Source organism: Myotis lucifugus, unplaced genomic scaffold, assembly GCF_000147115.1.
Source record: "Myotis lucifugus unplaced genomic scaffold, Myoluc2.0 scaffold_1, whole genome shotgun sequence".
Classification (NCBI taxonomy): domain Eukaryota; kingdom Metazoa; phylum Chordata; class Mammalia; order Chiroptera; family Vespertilionidae; genus Myotis; species Myotis lucifugus.
Window position 1 is genome coordinate 38,374,585 of NW_005871049.1, and position 22,420 is coordinate 38,397,004.

Genomic DNA, 22,420 nt, shown 5'->3' on the forward strand with positions numbered 1-22,420 from the left:
AAATCACAGCCAATGCTGCCAAGACCCCATGGAGCAAAATGCAGCCCACAGCCCAGCTCAGCTCAGAAATGGTGGATGTGGGCACCGGGTAATGACATCACATAGTAACGCCCAGCTTCCTCTCCCTAGAGACTAGCCTCCTTGGAGTTTCTTCAGCCCAGGAACACGACTTGCTTTATAGCCAGGTGGAAACATTTTACACTTTAACCAAATGTCTGTGAAGTGTTTTCCCATGCCTCATCTCATTTGATCCTCACGGAAGTCCTGGAGCAGGTAGATAGGAGACTCAGAATTTTATTTTATTTTCATTAGCTGGAAAACGGAGATTTAGAAAGCTTAGAAACTTGACCCGACTGAAAAGAAGTAAGAAATGGTGGACCTTGAAAATGACTTCAGGTTTTCTTACTGTGCAGAATATATTCAAATACTGATGCAGTTAAATATTTCACCCTTTGTTCTCTCTGCGTGATCTACAATAATAATCTGCTTCATGTTGATATTTACTGCTGTGTTGTTAACAATTACCTGAAAGAGAAGTTGGGGTGCTTCACTGGGCTGGAATAGCTAAATCAGAAAGCAGGTCTAATTAAGCAAGTTTATCTATATATGTAAAGCTCTCACTGGTGCCAATCGCACACGTATGTTTCAATCTGTCATTGTCAATCGTGAATTTGGTTGACACTGCTATTATAGAGAAAGGGCAAATAGTGATATTAAAATATTTCTTCTAATTAATTTCCTTTCAATGTCCACGAATTCATTCACCAGAACTCTAGTATAGTCATAATACTATGTTCAAAAGTTATGTGGGTATGTTAATACCTCCTTCACTGTGGGTAGGTCACATGGTTCTAAAGTTAAAACTATATAAAAGTATACAAGAAGTGTACACAAGAGAGGGTATACTCAGAGAAGAGCCACCCCCATCTCTTCCACTCTGCTCCCCGCTGTTATCTTTTCTACCCCATTCCCACCAACAAATCTCATTAGTTCTAGTTTATCCTTCCAGGGTCATTTTTTACACAGAGTTAGAAAATACATCATTTTTCAACTATCTGGCAAACTTTAAAGTTCGGTAATATGTTCTGTTGGTGAGGCTGTGAGCAAACGCTGATAGAATTTACTCATAGCTGGTGGAAATATAAATTGGCACAGACTCCATGGAAGGAAACTTGACAATATCCAGCAAGAATACATATGCATTTACATTTTGACCCAGCAATCCTACTTCTAGGAATCAATGTTGAAAACACTAAAAATACATCTGCACAAGGATATTTACTGCAACATTGTTTGTAATTTTAAAATATTGGAAATAACTTAAATGGCCATACATAGGAGAGAGTGTTTGTTGGATAAATCATGTATGGTCCATTCACACAGTAGAGCATGAGGCAACTGTAAAATGAATGGAGAAGATCTCTATGAACAGATTAGGAGTGATTCCCAGGGTACATTATTAAATCAAAAAAGCAAATTGCAAAAGAGTATCTATAATATTCCACCCCTATATAGAAAGAAAAGAAAGAAAATATAGATCTGTATCTATGTATATACATGTATCTGTTCACTTGTTAACACACACATGCACATATGAAAGATAAACAAAAATTAAGAAAACAAATTTTGAAGTATTTGAATGTTTTCATACATCTGCCATATTTTTAGAATGTATTTCGACAGATTAACACCAAGGCAGCACAGGATAGTGGTGATGTACAGTCTCTCGAACCATACTGCTTGGGTGCAAATCCAGGCTCCCATACTTCTAACTGTGTGACCTGGGGGACTCCCTTAACCTCTCTGTGCCCCTGTTCCCACATCTGTAAAATGGCAATAATAGTGATACCTAAGTCATAGGACCCATTCACCAATATAGACCAGATGCTTGGACTCTTCAAAGAGTGAGTCAGTGTCATGGGGGTTGGGGGCGGGGGGAAGAGGTGGGAAGAATGTTCTATAATATAAGAGACAGAAGAACCAAATTCATTTTGAATCTAGATGGAATTCTGGTTCAAAAAATAAAGACTTTAATAGGCATTCTTGGGGAAATTTGATATAGACTGGGTATTAAATGATTTTAAGGAATTACTATTCATTTTCTGAGGTATGGTGATAACTAGTGTGGTTAGGTAGGCAAATATCTTTATCTTAGGAGATGAGTGTTGAAGTATTTAGGGGGAAGTGTCTGAAATTTACTTTCTTACACTGTGACAAATATATACATATGTATATATGGTGTGTGTATGTATGTGTGTTCATATATGTATCTATACAAAGGGATAAAGCAAAATATTATCAATTGTTGACTTTAGTTAAAGAATATATGGATAATCATCATACTATTCTTTCAACTATTCTTTATGTTTGAAATTTCTTAATTAAAAGCTGGGGAAAATTTTTTCAGAGAGGAAGGGAGAGGGAAAGAGAGATAGAAACATCAATGATGACAGAGAATCATTGATTGGCTGCCTCCTGCACACCACCCACTGGGGATCGAGCTCTCAACCAGGCATGTGCCCTTGACCGGAATTGAACTAGGACCCTTCAATCCACAGTCCGACTCAAAGCTAGGGGAAATTTTTGAACATTAAGCAGCAAGAAATATTCAGCAAAACTGATCTTTTTAAATAAAACTTTATAATGGAAGTTCAAGTATATACAAAAGTAGAGAGACTAGAACCCCTTATAACCATCACCCAGCAGTAACAGGTTTCAACTCGTGACCAATCTCGTTTCATTTATTCCTCACCACTCTGCCCTTTCCCCAGGTTATTTTGAGACAAATCCAAATGCCATACATTTTCATTCATACATGTTTCGATGTTTTGTCCTTAGGGTATATTCTATTAAGAATATTCAAACAGCCCAGCTGGCGTGGCTCAGTGGTTGAGCATCAACCCATGAACCTGGAGGTCATGGTTTGATTCCGGTCAAGGCACATGGGTTGCAGGCTTGATCCCCAGTGTGGGGTGTGCAGGAGGCAGCTGATCAATGATTCTCTCTCATCATTGATGTTTCTATCTCTCTCTCCCTCTCCCCTCCTCTCTTTGAAATCAATAAAAAATGTATTTTTTTAAAAAGAATATTCAGACAAATTACTGTGTTAAAGTCCCATAAAGAAATTATTCTGTGTGTGCTAATGTCACCAACTCAATGGACAAGATCATTTATTTTGTTTTTGATTTTAGGGATTTTCATCCTTCATTTTATTTAAAAGTTTTGAGAAAAATTCAGATAGTTCCAAAGTAAAAAAACAAAACAAAGCAAAGTACACGTGGAGAAGTCTAGCTTCTGCTTCTCCCCTTCCATACTGTCCCTTGTGCCTGATTGGGTCACATGGGAATCCTACTTATGGGTAACCGTTTTTCAAAATGCTATGCTGTAATCCTTCCATTTGAGAAAACATAAATACACACACACACACACACACGTTTTTGGAAGTAAATAATAGCATATAATACGTACCACTTCACCCACTTTTTCTTTTCTCATGTGACACTATATCCTGGAGATCACTCCACAGTTGTATCCAGAAATATTCTGCCTTCCTTTTTACAGCTTATAACACTTCATTGTGTGGGTGTAGAGTTTATTTAACCAGCTCTCTATTGATGGACATTTGGCTTGCTTCCAGTTGAGTGAAGATAATCTTTTAAGTCATAGTAACAACAAAATCAAATGGGCAAAGTTTTGAAGTGAGTATTTGTCATTTCTCCAATGCTCTCCAACTTACAGAAGAAAGAAAAGACATGAAACGACCCCAGATTCCAGCCGACAGTCACATGATAAGAAAAATAAATCGCGGGACAGATCTAAGCTAAGAAAAGCACAGTCACTGGTGAGTATTGCTTTCCAAAGATTCCCCACCAAAGCCATAGCCAGTTTGGCTCAGTGGATAGAGAGCATCAGCCGCCGGCCTGAAGGGTCCCGGGTTTGATTTCAGTCAAGGGCCCGTACCTTGGTTGCAGGTTCCATAGCCCTGGTCTCGGTATGTGCAGGAGGCAACCAATTGATGTGTCTCTCACATTGATTTTCACTCTCTCTAAAAAAAAAATCAATGGAAAAATATCCTCAGAGAGGATTAACAAAACAAACTAACAAAAATTCCCCACCATAATGTTAATGAAAAGCGCTGGGTCTCTCATCCTGTTTGTGAAACTGAATTTGTTCTTTTTAAATTAGAATCGAGTGGTGGTTTAAATCCTGGTCTCTGGAAGGGTCTGACAAGCTGTGTAATCTTAAAGATGCCCTTTATTTAATCTCTCTGAGCCCTTGTTTTCTCCTCTGTTTAAAACAAAACAAAAAGACTAGATGAACTGATGTGTATGAATCTGCTTTGAGAACTATACAATATAAAGGGAACATTCTTATCATTTCAGTTTTCCTTCTGCTTGGAGTCCTTTGGTGGGGGTGCTATAGAAATTTCTCTACAGAAATAAATCACTTCTCTATAGGGTGAAGATTCCACTTACCTAAGAAAAAGGTACACTTTCCTGCTACCAGTGGAGTATGATCATAACAGTGCATTTCAAGTAACTGCAGAAAAAGTGAATTCAGAACTTTGCTCTCCCTAATGAAAAAAATAGCTATTTGACAACCTACTAAAGTCAGTAATTGTGTCGAGTGAACATTATCATTTCATAGCAGAGTTGTCCAAACTGGTTCTATGGCCCCAGTGGATCCCTTTGAGCACATGAGTCTTTGGTGCAAGGTAGAAGGGAATACGGGTGGAATCAAAAGTTCACATTATTAGTAAAGATTTAGAAAAAAAAGCAGCTGAGGATACACACTGAAGGAAAATGAATATAAAATGGATGTCAATTGGGAGGAAAAAAGGTAGGTACTCATGAGTAAATCACTTTGATAGCTCTGCTTTAAAGCCCTATTACTTTCTGTTTAAATTTATTTTCAAGTGTTATTATATTCAAAAAAGAGAGAGAGAGATGAGCTTTTTAAAATAGGGCGATTTGTATTCCGAGGGACCAATTTTGTTGGGTTGGATGAGGCTTATCACAGGCAGATGTGCAAATGCCCAAGGGAATGGGGATGCTTAAAGCAGAGCAGTAAAATTGTCAGTGAAAACCATTAATCGAAAAAAATAACTTTATGAGGCTTATCACACAGGCCATTCAGGCATGCTTCTGTCTGGTTTCCCGGCCCCTCCTAAGCCAGGAGTAGAAGAGAAATCTGGGGGAGATGAGGGAATTGAAGGACGATAAAGTTGATGGTGATGTATGCGTACAAATTATCAGCACAGTCAAACATTTCTCTGGCTTAAGAAGCAAAAGAACAACAACAAAAACCAAGGGCTAGACAGAAGCCTTCTCCATGGGCTTTTGACATTAACCATCTGTCACATAATAGCAGGGCTTGCTTAAGTTGAAATATTTGTTATAAATTATAAACTTTAAAAGTTGCACTGCTAATTAAAGCCCAAAGGGAAACCAGGACAAATTAAACAATGATAAAGAACAATTATGCTATCCTATATAATAAAAGGCAAATATGTAAATCAACCAAATGGCAGAACAACCGGTCGCTATGACGCGCACTGACCACCAGGGGGCAGACAATGCAGGAGCTGCCCCCTGGTGGTCAGTGTGCTCCCATAGGGGAAGCACCACTCAGCCAGAAGCCGGGCTCACGGCTGGTGAGCACAGCAGCGGTGGCGGTGGCGAGCACAGCAGCGGCCGCGGTAGCGCTAATGCTGTCTGACTGTTGGACATCACCCGAGGGCTCCCAAACTGCAAGAGGGTGCAGGCCGGGCTGAGGGATCCCCCTGAGTGCACGAATCTCGTGCACCAGGCCTCTAGTTAATAAATAAAGTTCGTGCCTGTATTGATCTACTTGTATTGTTTATGTAACTATACTAATTACAATCAGTATTTATGCTTAGTAGTTTTGCTAAGAAGCACAGGCATAATCAAACCTTCCAAAAGTATGTGGTGATCTTTGACTGGGTGATGATGCCCGTGGTAACTGGCTGTTTGGGCCACAGAGTGAATGTGGCCAAGGCCTCCTCTCCATGAGGTAGCAGTTTGCCCTCACTGTAGGTCACAGACCTCCTAGAAATAAGCAACCTCCTAATGATGCAAGATGCTTGAGAAAATGAAGAAACGCCGGTGTGGGGCTGAAAGAGGAGGAAACGGGTATTGCGGAAACTCAAGGAGGGAACCCAGGGAGCGTAAGGAGTAACTAAAACTCTGACCCCTGCAGCTGTCGAGTTTGGTAGACTGAGCCGAGGTGCGATTGCAATGGAAAAAATTACATATTCACTTGATAGAAAGTTCTTGTATTATATAGACAGGTTTATTTCCTAGGAAGATTTCAGGAGAAACTAGGGAAGCAGGTAGAACTTAGGGGAATACATTACAAAGGCAAGGATGAGAGGGACAGATCCCCAAAGTCTGCCCATGAGATTCCTGAGATCTGAACACATGAATATTCCTTGTCTGTCCCCCCACCCCCACCCCACACCCCGCCCCGCGCCCCCATAAATAGAAAAGGGCATATGATACTTGGAGAAGTTAAAGCTTTGTGAATGGAAGGGTTGGAAGAGAGAAAAAGCACAGGAGTGTAGAAGTACAAAGAATATTCCTTAGGCCATCTTTCCAGGGCTGTGGCTTTTACGCCACTGGGACCATCCTCACTTTACCCTGTCAGGACTTAGAGCCTTTAAATATGAGAGTTCCCTCTAACAAGAGAAACAGTCTTAGGGGAACAGTTTCGAGTCTGCATGTATTGCTGTGAGCTTACGATGTTGTCTATTATTTCATAGATTTGAGTTTTCAGAGCCCCCCTCCCCCTTAAAAGGGTACTTGATTTCCTCTCCAGCTTCCAGCGCTAGTGCTGCCTCATTGCAGCTGCTCCATTTAACCACCTTTTGGTGTGAATCGTTGATGGAAGATGGGAACAAAGCCTAGACCTCACTAATGCTTTATAATTTTGAACATTGTTTATTAAAATTCTCTACATATCATCGGGCGGCTGTGGCTCAGTGGTTGAGCATCAACCTATGAACCAGAAGGTCATGGTTCCATTCCTGGACAGGGCACATGTCCGAGTTGCGACTCAACCCCCAGTAGGGGGTGTGCAAGAGGCAGCCAATCAATGATTCTCTGTCATCATTGATGTTTCTACCTCTCCCTCTCCCTTCCTCTCTCTGAAATAAATAACAACATATTTTTAGAAAATTCTACACATATCAACAAGTGCCCAAATATTAGTTATGATAAAATTCCATACAAAACAGCAATTTAAAAATATAGACACCACAGTAGAGCCAGATACCATTTTAATTAACCTCCAGAGATTTCCCCATCTCATGTAAAGGTGTGAAAAAAAAAAACCTTTTTTTTAAATCCTAAGAGCTGGCCCCACAATTCCTCTTTGGGAAGGGTGAGGAGGGAGCTGTCTCCTGGGGGAGAGCTGTTGATGAGCTTGTAGAGGGAGATGACACCTTGAGGGCTTGGATGCTATGGGGCACCCCCTCCAGAGGAGGGGACACCTGCTCTGCTAGAGATTTGGGGGAGTTTGTGGTTTCTGCTCCGTTGAGGGCAGGGGAGGGGGAGCAGGGGGACAGGGGAGGAAAAAGGAGAGAAAAGCCCGCTTGGGTCCAGAAGCTGAGATGAGGTAAGGGAGAGGGACCGGGAAGGTGTTAGGTAGTGATACCACCATCCGATCACATTTATTTGCTATTACTGGGAAGTAAACCCTGCCTTCCATCTCTAGAGTAAATTCTACTCAATTTGCACATGGAAGCAAGATCTCGGAAGTCTAGGAGGCCAAGAAAACAAAAGTCCCTTGGGGACAGTTAACAAAAACCCGGGGGGTGGGGGTGGGCTTCAGACTTCCCAGGCCCTGAAATGGGACTCAGGAGACCCCAGCTGACATCTTGGTTCCCATCCTTTTTGTCTCTTTCCTACCAAGTTAAGTATAAAAACAAATACCTTTTGTCTCTCCCTGAACTTTTGCTTGGAGGTTAGACGTCCTCACTGCTAGGTTCTGACTTGGGCACGGATTTCAAAAAGCTTTCTGTTTCAGAGCACGCATTGTAATACAAGTAACCAAAGCCTGGCATGGCCTGGTTACTCTAATTGCCTTAGATAAGACCTTATCTTTTCCTGTGCTCCGCCAAGTCCAGCCTCTGCCGTTACCTCCTTCACCTCTTTCCAGGATCCCTTGATTCTGATTACTTCAAATGCTTCTGGCCCAGCCGACCTGGCTCAGTGGTTGAGTATTGAGCTATGAACCAGGAGGTCACGGCTCGATTCCTGGTCAGGGCACACACCCGGGTTGCAGGCTTGATCTCCAGTTGGGGGCGTGCAGGAGGCAGCCGATCAATGATTCTCTCTCATCATTGGTGTTTCTCTCTCTCTCTCTCTCCTTTCCTCTCTGAAATCAATAAAAATATATTTAAAAAATAAAATGTTTCTTTAAGCTTTCTCACTCCCCCCCGCCTACCCCCTGGCTCAAAAGAGGAGGGAAAAGGATTCTACTCCAAAGTGATTTGGTTCCTATCATGGATAGCATGATGGTTTATGAATCAGAAAACCCAGGTTTCTAGCCCCAGCTCTACCTTTAACTCAGCAGTCACTCAGCCTCTCTGAGTTTTCCTTTCTCCTATAAAATGAGAGTTGGATTCCAGCACCTTTCAGGTCCATTCCAGGCTAACGTCTGAGCTGTGGGCCCCGGAGCTTCCTTCCACACTCACTCCCTTCTCTCCTGAGACCTGAGGGACACAGTTATGACGGCGGCTGCTTACACAGGATAACCAAACGGTTCCATTATTCCGAGGCTCCTGCTTATAAAGCAATATAAACAGGTTTCTGTCTCCCACCTTTTTCTTTGAACCTTGGAAAATATAATGAACTGAAACAGAAGAATTGACAAAACAAAGTTATGCAGCGGTTTCCTTGCAGGCAGTCTTTAGTCGCCTTTCATTTCTGGTGAACTCCCCAGGTGTTTGTTTTATCATTTTTTTTTGTTTGGATGTGCAGAACTAAAAATATCTATAGGAGAGATTTTTAATTATTCAGCTCAGTCAGTCCAATTCTCAAGAGTTCCATTGGGAAGGAAGAATAAGAAAGAATATGGGCTTTGCAGTCGGAGGGACCTGGGTTCCTTTACTAAATGGCATGACTTTGGATAAGTTACTTAACCTCTCTGAGCCTCCGTTTCTTCATCTGTTAGATGGGAATATATTAAGTACAATACATGTTTGTGTGTCCCATCTACCCCCCGCCGTATACTATCTTATTTTTCACTTTGCTGACCAAGAACACAGGCTTGGTGCCCTAGCCAGTTTGGCTCAGGGGATAGACGGTCGGCCTATGGACCAAAGGATCCCGGGTTTGATTCCGGTAAAGGGCACATACCTCGGTTGTAGCCCGGGCCCTGGTCGGGGAGCGTGCAGGAGGCAGGCAATCAATGTTTCTCTCACATCGATATTTCTCTCTGTCTTTCCCTCGCTCTTCCACTCTCTCTAAAAATCAATGGAAAAATATCCTCGGGTGAGGATTAAAAAAACAAACAAACAAAAAACACAGGTTTGGGCCTTAAACAGCCTAAGTTCGTTGCCTGATACCACAACTTTAGTAGGTCTGTGAGCAGCTCCATCCTGGCCTAGTTATTGATCTCTCGGAGATTCTGTTTTCTCACGTGTGAAACGGAATTAGTAACAGCACTAACAGGGTTGGGAGGGGGATGTAAAGCATTGAGCACGGCGCCTCGCTCACAGCAGGCGTTTACCAGTAAATAGTGGCCAGTAGTGGGGCAGTGGGAGACGGGAGGAAAGATGAGAGCTAGCTGACAGTGAGCAGCTGCCCAGAGGGGCCCGCCGGGCAGCCGGAAGGAGGCTCCAGCCTATGGAATAAGCTCTCTTTCTTGTTTTTGCCGTTACTTCTCCAGTTTTCTTTATCTTCTCCCTCTCTCTCTTAGTTTCCACTCTGTAAAATATGGTTGCACCTACAGCCGTATGAGGTTTTAGCCAGATATTTTCTTTCCCTGCCTGGCCTCTGTACCATCGTGTGCCTGTAAACACACAGGCTCCTGCATCGACACCTGATCTGGGGTGTCCGGTGAGTGTGTGGATTCTGTGTCATGTGCACCCACTGCTTACTAACTACAGCGCTGGTTCTTCCTGTCTGATACCTCAGAGGAGAAAGGCCTGCTTGCTAAGAATCTTGGGAAGAACCCTTAGGAAGAACCCTGCGTAGAGTCTGCATTTCTCCTGTGTCTGTAAGAGCACCATTGGCTTGTCCTGTCTTGTTGCCTCTTGTTCTGTCACGTTAGGTTAATAAATGACCCTGGCGTTTCCAACAGGGGTGATTCTACCTGCTTCCCTCTCACTGAATATTTAGACTGGGGCCAAATGGCTGCTTGTTTTTATTTAAGAGCCAAACACCAAATATTTGACCCAAATTGGCTTCTCTTCAGGATCTACCAGAAGAGAAGAAACGTGTTTATGAGCTATGTAAAATAATTTGTTATATTATTTATGACATATTTTAATCGCTGTTACTACGGGGGTTTAAAACGTGCATGTACATATGTAGGTGTGTGTGTGTGTGTGTGTGTGTGTAGAACATTTAGTAACATAGTATTTCACCACAAACTACAGTAGAAACTAATTTTCCGAGACAGGGATGTTTTGAAATCTGAGTTCATAACCATTACTAGCAAACAGCCGTTTGAGCTTTATGGCCTATGAACATTTTGCAACACACCCCTCCCTATTTCACTTACTTAATGGTGTCCTCACATCGCCTTGGATTTAAATTTCCAAACCCTGCGTAGAGTTGCTTAGCCTTCCTCCACAGCTGACAGTTTTACCCCAAGGTTAACAGCAGAGGTCTGAGGCTTCCTTAAAGCCGTGTTGATGATTCCCCCTAACCCTTTCCTCTGTTTCTCACAGAAGCAGCGTGGGCTAGGAGGGAAAGGGAGCACCCTCTGCAGAGGCGCTGACCTACGCAGGGGCCCCTAGAAGGGTGGCAGGTGGGCCTGAGCAGCCTTCTGGGCTCCCAGACAGGCGGGAGGATGGCAGGGGTCCTCCTCACAGAATCCCCGATGGGAAGTCCATGAAGCAGCTCCCTCCTGGGGATGAAGCTGAAGCCAGGAGGAGCCACCACCCCTCGTAGGCTCCCCTCTCCGAGGTGGCTCCTCCCCAGCCATCTCGTCTGTGCTCTGAGCCTGTATCCCCACCAGTGGCCCTTACTTATTACTCAGCCCCAGGGCTAGGCTTAGGCAGTTTACAGGCTGAGTCGAAGCTGTGTTTCTATGACTAAAACAACAACAACAAAATACTTCTGGTTTTATGATTTGCAAACACAGCAGTCCATATTTATATACAGTTTTTAAAATAATATTCTTTTCTTTTTAAAATGTTTTTATCGGGGGGTTTTTTCCCTTAGAGAGAGAGAATGGGGCAGGGAAAGAGAGAGAGACAGAGAAACATCGATCTGGGGATTGAACCCATAACCTGAGCATGTGCCCTGACCAGGAATCGAACCAGTGACTTTTGGTGAATGGGACAGCATGCAACCAACTGAGCCACACCGGCCAGGGCTTTATATACAGTTTCACCACATGACTCTCATAATAAAGTGTTCAGGGTAGATTTTTTTTAAAGGGGATGTGGGTGGGGTCTCCCATCAAGTGAAGATTGTCACCTTCTTTACCTCCCTTTACCATATCACAGGCTTAGGGAGATTAAATGAAATCACAAGTATGTGACTCTCTGGACCACGCCCAGCAGTCATGCATTTGCAATTATTATTCACGAGGGGGGCATTGCAGGAGCTGTCAACATCGGTCCTGTATTCACATCCACATGGTCCTTTTCCTAATCTGTGCTCTTAAGTTATCCATGGGTTTATCCAAGGGTGGTGTTTGTATCAGTGATCATTTGATAATTTCTGCAAATAACATGAATGGAAAACAACAAGGTCCAATCAGGGAGTGACAGACACAGGTAGAGAAGCTGGCGTGTGCCCTATTGATAGCCTTAGCCTTAGCCTCTCTTTCCCGGGTCAGTCGGCCTCAGGAGCGTCTCACCACTCTCATGACTTCTTTCTGCCCAATAAAATCCTGCCTGAGGACAGGAGTGTTCCATCCCTGCTTCAAAGTCCACCTGCCCAGTGGTTCCAGCCATTGCTCTGGGGAAAAGAAGGAGGAATCATTCGTGTGTTTACTCATTGATCCAACAAGTAGTTTACAGGCCCTGGACTAGGCACGAGGGGTACAACCCTAACACGATAAGGTCTCTGCCCTCCAGGGGCTTACAGGCAGGGGGTGGAGGGGCATGAGGGGAAGCTTCCGGTCAAGTAAGGGGTGACTCCTAGGTACCTGCGTTGAGCAATCGTATTAATGTTCCTGCCACCACTACTGAGACTACAACACAATAGGACATGCCGGGTGTGAGGTAGCGGAGTCAGAAGAGAGTTGAGCGTGTGAGCCAGGAGCTGGGCAGGGAGAGTGGGGTGAGAGAGCAATTGGAGAGTTAGGCACTGATGGCCCAGGATGTGGGCCAAGAACAGAACCCTGGAGAATTCTTTTTTGTTTGTTTTTAATATCTTTTTATTGATTTCAGAGAGGGAGAGAGAAACATTGATGATGAGAGAGAATTATTGATTGGCTGCCTCCTGTATGCCACACACTGGAGACCAAGCCCACAGCCAGGGCATGTGCCCTGACCGGGAATTGAACCGTGACCTCCTGATTCATGGGTCGAGGCTCAACCACTGAGCCACGCCAGCTGGGCAGAGAATTCTTGATGTGTAAAGCATGGCTTCACATTTCTCTTCTCCAATGTCCTTCTATTTAAAGACATAGAAACTGGCTGGAGAGAGGAATGGGCTTTGCGATGATGCCTCAGTACTAGGATTACTGTTGCCACCAACAGCCCGTCCGATCACAGGCCACCACAGATAGACCTGTGCATATGTGAGGATTGTTTATATCAGCATTGTTTGTACGTGCAAGACTGGGAACAGCTCAGATATTTATCAGTATGGCTCATCTATAAATAGACTGTACTACAACCATTGGAAGATTAAGCAAATTCTTTAAGCACTGATTTGTATCACTTGGGAATTTACACTGTTTTAGGAGCTCTGTGCCAGGAACCAGGGGCTGGTCCCCAACATGGGTGAAAAAAGAAAAGAAAAATTTTCCAGTTATTTCTAGATTGTCAGATGCTCTAGACCAGTGGTTCTCAACCTTCCTAATGCCGCGACCCTTTAATACAGTTCCTCATGTTGTGGTGACCCCCAACCATAAAATTATTTTCGTTGCTACTTCATAACTGTAATTTTGCTACTGTTATGAATCATAATGTAAATATCTGATATGCAGGATGTATTTTCATTGTTACAAATTGAACATAATGCATAGTGATTAATCACAAAAACAATATGTAATTATATATGTTTTCCGATGGTCTTAGGCGACCCCTGTGAAAGGGTCGTTCGACCCCCAAAGGGGTCGCGACCCACAGGTTGAAAATCGCTGCTCTAGACCAAGACCCAGGGCTGTCAGGTGTGTACCTGTGTATACAACGTCCTCGTGTTTTCCCCTTAAATCTTGTCTTTTCTCTTGTAACGATGAACATGAAAGTCTTACAATGAAGAGACGAGGGTCTAGGAACTTGCTTTCACGGACAGCAGGGAAGTGTGGACGTACGGAGATCATCTTCCCTGAGCCCAGCTTGAAGGGAGGAGAAAGCCCACAATCTGGAAAGGCGATGACCATTACTAAGAGAGAGAAGGAGGTGGGGGGGAGTCCCTGGGACCTGCCACAGAGAAGAAGGAGAGCTCGAGGAGCCTGCCTGGGCCTGTGGACTTCCCTGGGGGCTTAGGGGGAAGGGGTTCCTCAAATGCAGGGGTAAATAAGTTTTACGCAGAATAGGATTAAGTTTGAAACTGTTACAGGTGAGGTGTGACTAGCCCATTCTTGAATCACAGAGAGCTAGTTTTTTCTTTTTCCTTCTCAGCAGGTATTATTTTACTTTCATTGTTACTAAAATAGCACAAAGGAACACTTCTATGTGTTGTCTTCCCTGGTGCTGATCTTAGAGCAACACTGAACATGCTTACCCCGTGCTGATCTCAACACTGCACACCAGGGAAGATTATACCTGCCATTCCTTCTCCCCTTTCCTCCTCGATTCTAACGACTTGCTGTGTTTAACCCTAGTTTTGCCTGCTCTTTGCCAGAAAGATCAGTAAACATAGATGGCTCTCTCAGCTGTAGGCAGGCAGCCGAGGGTTCAGGGAGGTGGAAGATTCCAGCTTTGCTCTCAGGGAGCCTGCGTTTTCATCAGAAAACAAACAATGACATTCAGAAACAAATGCTAAATGCCAAGAGCATAGGTATGTTCCATGCTAAGCCAGAGGCCTCGGTAGCAATCCAGCCGAGGCAGAAACCCCCGAGGGTCAGGCTCCTTACAGAACGTGGGCCTCGAAGGACAGGTTGTATTTAGAGGAGCAAAGAGAGCAGGTGAGGTCGAACCAGCCGGTGTGATGCACCTTTGTAGACTAGGAGGACAGGAGACAGCAGTCATCAGCTGAAGCAATTTCTGAGTTCCCCCAGAGGAACAGAAACCCTGTGTGTTGCACACGTTTCTAACAGAGCATTAAGGGGACTTAACAGATGATCTGCTGCTGAGACCTGCCAGCTGAACACGGAGGAATAGGAGGGGGATTGTGCTCGGGGAAGGCCTCGGCATCTGTGTCTGCTCAGTCTCCTGATGTCTGTGCACGCGGTAGGAGCCAAAGCAAGGGTGAACGTACAAGTACAAGTTTCCTGCAAGCTCAACGCATATGCTTTCTCTCCATTCTTTCCTCTTCCATTTCCTGCTACGGCCGGACGCAGAGGAGAAAGCCTTCCTCACCGTGAGTTTTGGTTGGAAGGTCAGCCTGTGACATTTGCCTTTTCAGAGAGAATGTGTGCATGCCCAGATTAGTAGGGAGTATAAACTATGGGCGCTTGATACTCACCCGGCCTAAGAATCCCAAGTCTCCAGCCCTAACACCTTCTCGCTCTGTGAACGTGGGCTGGCCCTGCACCTGCCTGTTCTTCGGTTTCGTGTATTTGTGAAAGGGAGGCGCTCAGACCTCCCTGCCCACCTCGCAGAGTTCCCTGAGGTTCAGATGAAATCATGGCTGTGAGAGCACTCCGGAGACGAAAGAAGTTATTATTAGCAGCTCACGGCGGAGATTGCATGGGGATAAGGGGTGGTGAAATGGGGAAGTCTCAATAGATCCCACCCAGTCCTGTGATTTTACACAATGGTTTTACATCATTAAAATATGTTTAATTATATAGCTTCCTTTGATGTTTCAATGACTCTCACTCTAATGATATCTTTCTCCTCCCTAGGTGTCCCTGAGTGCAGAACCCAGCTCCCCTCTGCAAGTCCCAGCTCAGCTTGCCTGGCCTCCTTGTCGGTTGGCGGGGCTCCCAGCCACCGAGGCAGCCACGAAAGTTCTCATGCAGCATCTTCAGAGACACTCTGGCCTCCGGTCGTTGCCCATCCAGGCTTCAGAGCTGAAGCTGATTTAAAAATGTGAAAAGAGCTCTGGCCAGTGTGGCTCGGTTGGTTGGAACATCATCCAGCACAACAAAGGGTTGCAGGTTGGATCGATCCCCATACAGGACTGATAGATCTCTCTCTCTCTCTCTCTCTCTCTCTCTCCCCCTCCCTTCCTCCTTCCCTCTCTCTAGGAATCAATAAAACATATCCTCGGGTGAGGATTTAAAAAAAAATGTGAACAGATTTTTATAGAAATGACAAGGTGCTCCACACTTGGAGCATTGGATAGTACTTGGCTCCTCTATAGAAGCTGTTGGTGGCCCTGGCTGGTGCGGCTCAGTTGGTTGGGCATCGTCCTGTGCATGGAAAGGTTGCCAGTTCGATTCCAGGTCAGGACACATGCCTGGGTTTCGGGCTTCATCCCTGGCAGGAGGTGTGCAGGAGGCAGCCCATCAATATCCTGTTCTCCACATTGATGTTTCTCTCTCGCGCTCTTCCTTCCTCTCTGTCTAAAAATCAATAAAAAATCTTTAGAAAGAAAGAAAGAAACTGTTGGCAGTAGGTACTTTATTGTGAAGGTGAGTTCTACAGTATTTCAGCAAAAGGTATTCATGGCATAAATGTTGACATATTTACAAGCATAGATGGGAATGTGATGATAGGGGTTAATAAAGGGTCATGTGATAGTACCATTGGTAATATCAGGTGTACGAGGCAGGGTCCCGGAAGGATGCACTCAGCACACCTCCGAGGCTGCTTGAGCAGTTTGATGTTCATACACTACATCCTATTTACCAGGGTGTCTTAATTTGCTAGGCCTTCCATAACAAAGTTGTGCGAGCCACGTCCCGAGTGGTTCAGTGTTCGGGATCTAGAGAAGGGCCGCACGCAAATGACAGAGATGAGACAAGAAATAATAATTTGGAAATATTGGGGGCCAGGCAGGAAAACCAATGCAAGGGGAAGGACTTCCCCTGGTGCCCAGGCCTTGCCAATCTTTTATTCAATTTTGGATACACATATAGCCCTTAGTCAGGCAGGCAATTCCGGTAACAGACAGACTATCTTAAAGGTCAGTAAATATTAGTAAAGATTTACTCTGAGACTATTTGGTCAGGAAATTGCTTGAGCTACCATTGTCTCGACTAAACAATCGGTGCATAGCTCTGGCCCTTGCCAGGGCTCAAGGTTCACCAGCATTCGGGCTCCTTGTTTACACTTCTCTGATAGTGAAGACATGGGTAGCTTCCCACACAAAGTATCACTGTCTTAGTCTGCTCAGGCTGCTATAACAAAAATACCATAGGTGGGTTGCTTATAAACAATAGACATTCATCTGCTCACAGTCTGGAGGCTGGAAAGTCCAAGGTCACAGTGTCATCAGGGTTGATTTCTTCTGAGACCTCCCTCCGTGGCTTGCAGATGGCTGCCTCCCCACTGTGTCCTCACATGTGTCCTCTCTGTGTCCCAATCCTCCCTTATTATAAGGACACAAGTCAGATTGGATGGGGGCCCACCCACATGGCCTCAGTGAGCCTTACTTACCTCTTTGAAGACCCTATCTCCAAAGACAGTCACATGCTGAAATCCTAGGGGTTAGGGCTTCAGCATGGGAACTTTGCGGGGCGGGGGGACACAATTCACTCGCTGGGCAGGATTAAAAGAATCAAGATGAGATAGTGACACACCCAGGAAGTAGCAACTGCAGAAACCTTTATCGTCCTTTGGCCTGAAGAGGCAGATGGGAAAGGACACGTTGTTCCTAGAACCCAGTGAGAACTGTAGTCAGGGGAGAGGCCACCCAATAGGGTGTGTGCTGTGTGGTGGGGAACACAGCCTACGGGGGCAGAGAACACTCAACCCCCCTCTCTCCCCACCTTTGACACTCCAATAGCACTTCCCTTTGGTCAATCTCACCTGAAAGTCAACAGCAAAGACGCCAGGGGCACAGCTCTTAGATGTCAGCTTCTGAGGCAGGTAGTGGAGCTGAGCAGTGTGGCCAGGAGTGGTCAGGGAGGGAGGGATATGAGTGGGACAGTGAAGAATACCCAGCACAGTGGGGTAACATGTACATTTCCAAATATTCAATGGATGGGCATTAAAGAGTTATTGGAAAACATAAAATGTTATTTAGCTGCAAAAATAGTAGTCACACATTTTCAACTAAACCATTTAAGGTCATGTAACCATTTTAAGGTCCCAGAAGTGACCATTCTAGGATACTTAGTTACCCAAGTAAAGCAGAATGGTAGACAATTAAATGATTGTCAACCATGTAATATTGAACACTAATGTTCATCTATAACAGCGGTTCTCAACCTGTGGATCGCGACCCCTATGGCAGTCGAACGACCCTTTCACAGGGGTCGCCGAAGACCATCCTGCATATCAGATATTTGCATTACGATTCATAACAGTAGCAACATTACAGATATGAAGTAGCAACGAAAATAATTTTATGGTTGGGTCACAACATGAGGAACTGTATTTAAAGGGCCAGAAGGTTGAGAACCACTGATCTATAATAATGAAAGCCTAAAATGCTAATTAGACCTGATGTCCTTCCGGACGAAGTCATGGTGGGCAGGGGCCGAGGCATAGCTGCTGCAGCAGTTGCTGGGTCCGAGCCCCTTGCACGAATTTCATGCATCTGGCCTCTAGTCCTATATAATAAAAGCTAATATGCTAAGTGTCTGACAGTTTGTTCTACTATTCGACCAGTTGCTGTGACACGCACTGATCACCAGGGGGCAGATGCTCTGACTGAAGGTTAGCTTGCTGCTGGGGTCCAGCAGGTCGGGACTGGGCGAGACAGGCCAGACACACCCTAGAGCCCTTCCGAGGTCCCTCCCTGGCCCCAATCGTGCACCAGTGGAGTCCCTTGGCCTGGCCTGCGCCCTCTCGCAATTCGAGACCCCTCAGGGGATGTTGGAGAGCCACAGGCCAGGCCGAGGGACCCCACCAGTGCATGAATCTGTGCACCAGGCCTCTCCTATACTATAATATGGTTTTAAAAGGTGGCCTGAAATAAAAACAAACAAACAAAAAACAAACAGTGGCCTGACATGATGGTAGAGAATGGTGGTTTGGATGCCCAGATGATCGGTGGAGGACATAACATGACTAATTCACGATGGATTCATTTGTACCACCAGAGGGAAGTTCACACGTACCCCAGGGGTAGAGAAGAAAGCAAACACACCCAGATGAGACCTTGGGATCGTCCCTCGGGCAAAGCAGGTGCTGTGATTTAGGGTTTCCTCTTCCTGGATCCTGAGCCCTCATGGTTGGCTCCTAGAGACCAGGGGCAGCTGTGTAAGTGGGGGAGAGCTGTAGCTCCAGGATTCTGCACACTAAACTGCTATGGTTGCCTGGCTGATGTGGCTCAGTGGTTGAATGTCGACTTCTGAACCAGGAGGTCATGGTTCCATTCCCGGTCAGGGCACATGGAGGAGGCAGCTGATCACCATTGATGTTTCTACATCTCTCTCCCTCTCCCTTCCTCTCTGAAATCAATAAAAATATATTTTTTAAAAAGTCAATAAACTGCTGTGGTTATTGCAGGAGTAAACTGCTGTGGTTATTGCAGGAGCCAGTCATGCTGTGGGCAAATGTTTGAACAGGCCAGTCTGGAGAATGAGCCCAGCTTCTGGAACAGACAGGTTCTCCTGGAACAAGGACATATCAAGAGAAAGACAGACCTGCCCAGTATGCGTGTCTACCTCCTGTCTTAAGCTGTATTTGGATTATCTATTTCTGTGAAGTTACTCCCAAACTTTGTTGCTATGACAACAGTCTGTTCTGCTGCTGGCCCTTGGGAGGGCTCTTGGGGAGAGCCTGTCTCCAACCCACACAGCATCCTGTCTCCTCCCCACCGAGGCTGGAAGATCCACTCCAAGACGGGGCAGGGACAGGCCTGGAGAGTTGGTGCTGACGGTCCACTGGGGGCCCAGCCAGGGCTGAGGCCGGGCCTTTGCTTCTCCCTGTCTGGGCGGGAATTCTCACAGCAGGGGCGAGGTTCTAAGGGTGAGCAGCTCAAGAGACAACCAGTGGGAATCTGAACCACCTGTTTTGTCCTGGCCTTGGAAGTCTCACCGTGTCACTCGTCATCCCCTGGTGACCACAGAGGCTTGTCCACTTCCAGCAGAGGGGCATCCACTTGGGGGAGTTACAGGTTTTGGTGTGTCTTCTTATAAGGACATGAATCCTATCAGGGTGGGGTTCAGGGCTCCACCCTTATGACCTCATTTAACCTTGATTACTTCCTTAGAGGCTCGGTCTCCAAATAGAGCCACTCTAGGGGTTAAGACTGCAACATAAAAATAAAAGACTTCAACGTATGAATTGTGGGGGGGGAGGGGAGAGACACATCAATATTCAGTCCATAACATCCCTATGGTGATGTGAATTAGACAACAAAGATAAATTTATATTGATATTAATTCCAGAAAACTTTATTGAACACCTACTGTGTGTCAGACTCTCTGCTAGGCTCTGGGGGTATAGGTAGGAGAAAAAACTGTTCCTGCCTTTAATGAGTTTATGAGTATGAGGGAGAGAGAGCAGCCAGGAGATACAGTGACAGCTGTAGGGAGAGTGTGCTATGACAGCTCCCAGAGGGACAAATCAGCCAACCACTTCACAGGGAGGTGCACAAGCGATGTCCAAGCAGAGACCAAGGTCGAGTCGTATGGAGTAGGGAATAGGCGGTGGAGAGACAAGGGGAGACATTTTGGGGAGAAGAATAAGAGTTGCAAAGACCCAAGGCAAAACTAGGGTGACCACCATCCTGGTTTCCCAGGACTGTCCTGGTTTAACATTCCAAGTCCCACACCCAGGAGATGCCTTCGTTAAGTACTGGTATCGCTGGAGCATAAAGGAGTTGGGCTTGCACCAGGGTTGGTGCCAGAGAAAGCTGGGGAAGTAGGCAGGAACCCCAGGAGCCAAGCCAGGCGAAGAGGTGAAGACTTTCTCTTGGAGGCAGTTGAGCAATCAGTAGGATCTTACATAGGGAAGTGACTCACTAAGAATTGTATTTAGAAAGATCTCTATCTGCTGACAATTAAGGAGAGACAGGAAGCCATTGCAGGTTTCCAGGGAAGAGATGATAGTGACATTAAAATCATGGAGGGGGATGGAGCGAACCAGAGGGTTTAGGATATCTTAAGGAGAACTAACAGAACTTAGAAACAGAGAAGTGGGAGGTGAAAGACAAGGAGAAGTCAAGGTTGACTCCCAGGTTGTTATTGGTTTGAGCCACTAGAAAAAGTCTTAGGAAGCCCTTAGGATGGTTTGGAAATCCCTTCCCACACCACTCTACATGAGAATGCAGACAAGCAGCCTCCCTGCTCCCCATGAAGCTCGTGTTGACCTAAAAATCAGAGTGACTGTGCCCCTGGCCCGAAGTCTCAGACATAACCACGAGACTTAGAGAAACTTCAGGTAAGACGGAGGCTTGGGGCAAGAGGGGGAGGAAAGTGGGCATTTATTATACTAGATATTCCCTAGATGATTTATGGACTCTCTTATTGGACCTTCACAAGAATCTATGAAGGTAGGCAGGTGGGCATTGTCCCCATTTCATAGCTGCAGAATGGGGGGTGAAGTACTGTGCCGCAGATGGCCACGGCTACGAAGCAGCAGAGCTCGGCGTGCCTGACGCTAAAGAACTGCTCTTTCCACCATGCTGCTTCCCTACGGAGCACTCGTTTCTACCTGACCGGCTATTTTGTCGCATCCATTGCCCTGCCTGGATTCAGTCTTGCTTCAGTATTCAAGAAGGATGCAGACCCAGGGCAGGACTCTGTTCTGCAGGGCTCTTAGAGGCCAGCTGAAGGCTGCTTTCAGGAGCAAGGGTTGCAAGAGAGCTTCTTACTCCTTTGTCACTGGCCCCCACACTGATCCTACTTGTAGAAACCCTAGAGCCAGAGACCTTTGTGAGCACCAAGGCCGGGGGACGCTGAGGAGACAGTGTCCCAGTCAACAGCCAGTTTAGGGGAGGAGGGAGTGCTGGGAAATGAAACTCTGGAGGTAGGCAGCTATGGGAAGGATACCCAAGGAAGAAAGGAACGCAGGGTGAGTTCCCAGGGCCTCCCCCCGAAAGAGAGAGGGTGCACACGTGAGCTGGTCGAAACCTTAGAAGGGGCAATGGAGCCCTGACAACCAGACCTGTGTGGTGCCCACATGGAGGCTGCCCAGTGCCAAGTCGAGCTTCTTTTTAACCAGCCAGGTTTACAATTTAATGTAAATTTTGACTTATCTCCTGTGAAGTCTTAATCCTCTGTATTCACATAGTAATCTACCTATCCATCCATCCATCCACCCATCCATCCATCCACCCATCCATCCATCCACCCATCCATCCACCCATCCATCCATCCATTCATTCATTGTTAAACCTCACTGGAGGATATTTTTTCATTGATTTTTAGAGAGAGTGGGCGGGAGGGAGAGGAGGGGGAGAGAGCGACACTGATGTGAGAGACACATCGATTAGCTACCTCCCACACAGGCCCTGACCAGGGTCAGGGATTGGTACCTGCCCTTGACAGGGAATCAAACCCGAGACCCTTCTGTGCACTGGCCAACTCTCTAAGCATTGAACCACAGGGGCAAGGGCATAATCTACCCATTTTACCTATAGTCTTTTACAATGATTATTTCTTATTCCACCACTCCTTCTAGATTTGGAATTCTTCAACGGGTACCACTTTCACTCTCTTCATATTTTCACATTTTCTTTTATGCAGTAGGCACATGACTGGAGTTTGACTGTTGTCATTGGCTGGCTTCTTTATTCACTGACACTGGCAGAGGAAGGACACAAGAGGGCGCTCCTTTCCTTCTAATCTGAGCTTGGAGAGCTGAACCTTTTCTGCCCATTTT

At 45.6% G+C, this 22,420-nt stretch overlaps 1 protein-coding gene across 1 annotated transcript in view; it reads left to right on the forward strand.

Moving 5' to 3' along the window:
• FBXO16 (F-box protein 16) overlaps positions 1 to 15,608 on the forward strand; it is a 45,450-nt gene extending 29,842 nt beyond the window's left edge. Inside the window, 2 exon segments of the mRNA XM_014457003.2 lie at positions 3,739 to 3,841; positions 15,382 to 15,608. Coding sequence (XP_014312489.1) covers positions 3,739 to 3,841; positions 15,382 to 15,564 — 286 coding nt within the window. The 3' untranslated portion in view covers positions 15,565 to 15,608.
• Positions 15,609 to 22,420: the final 6,812 nt, after the last annotated feature.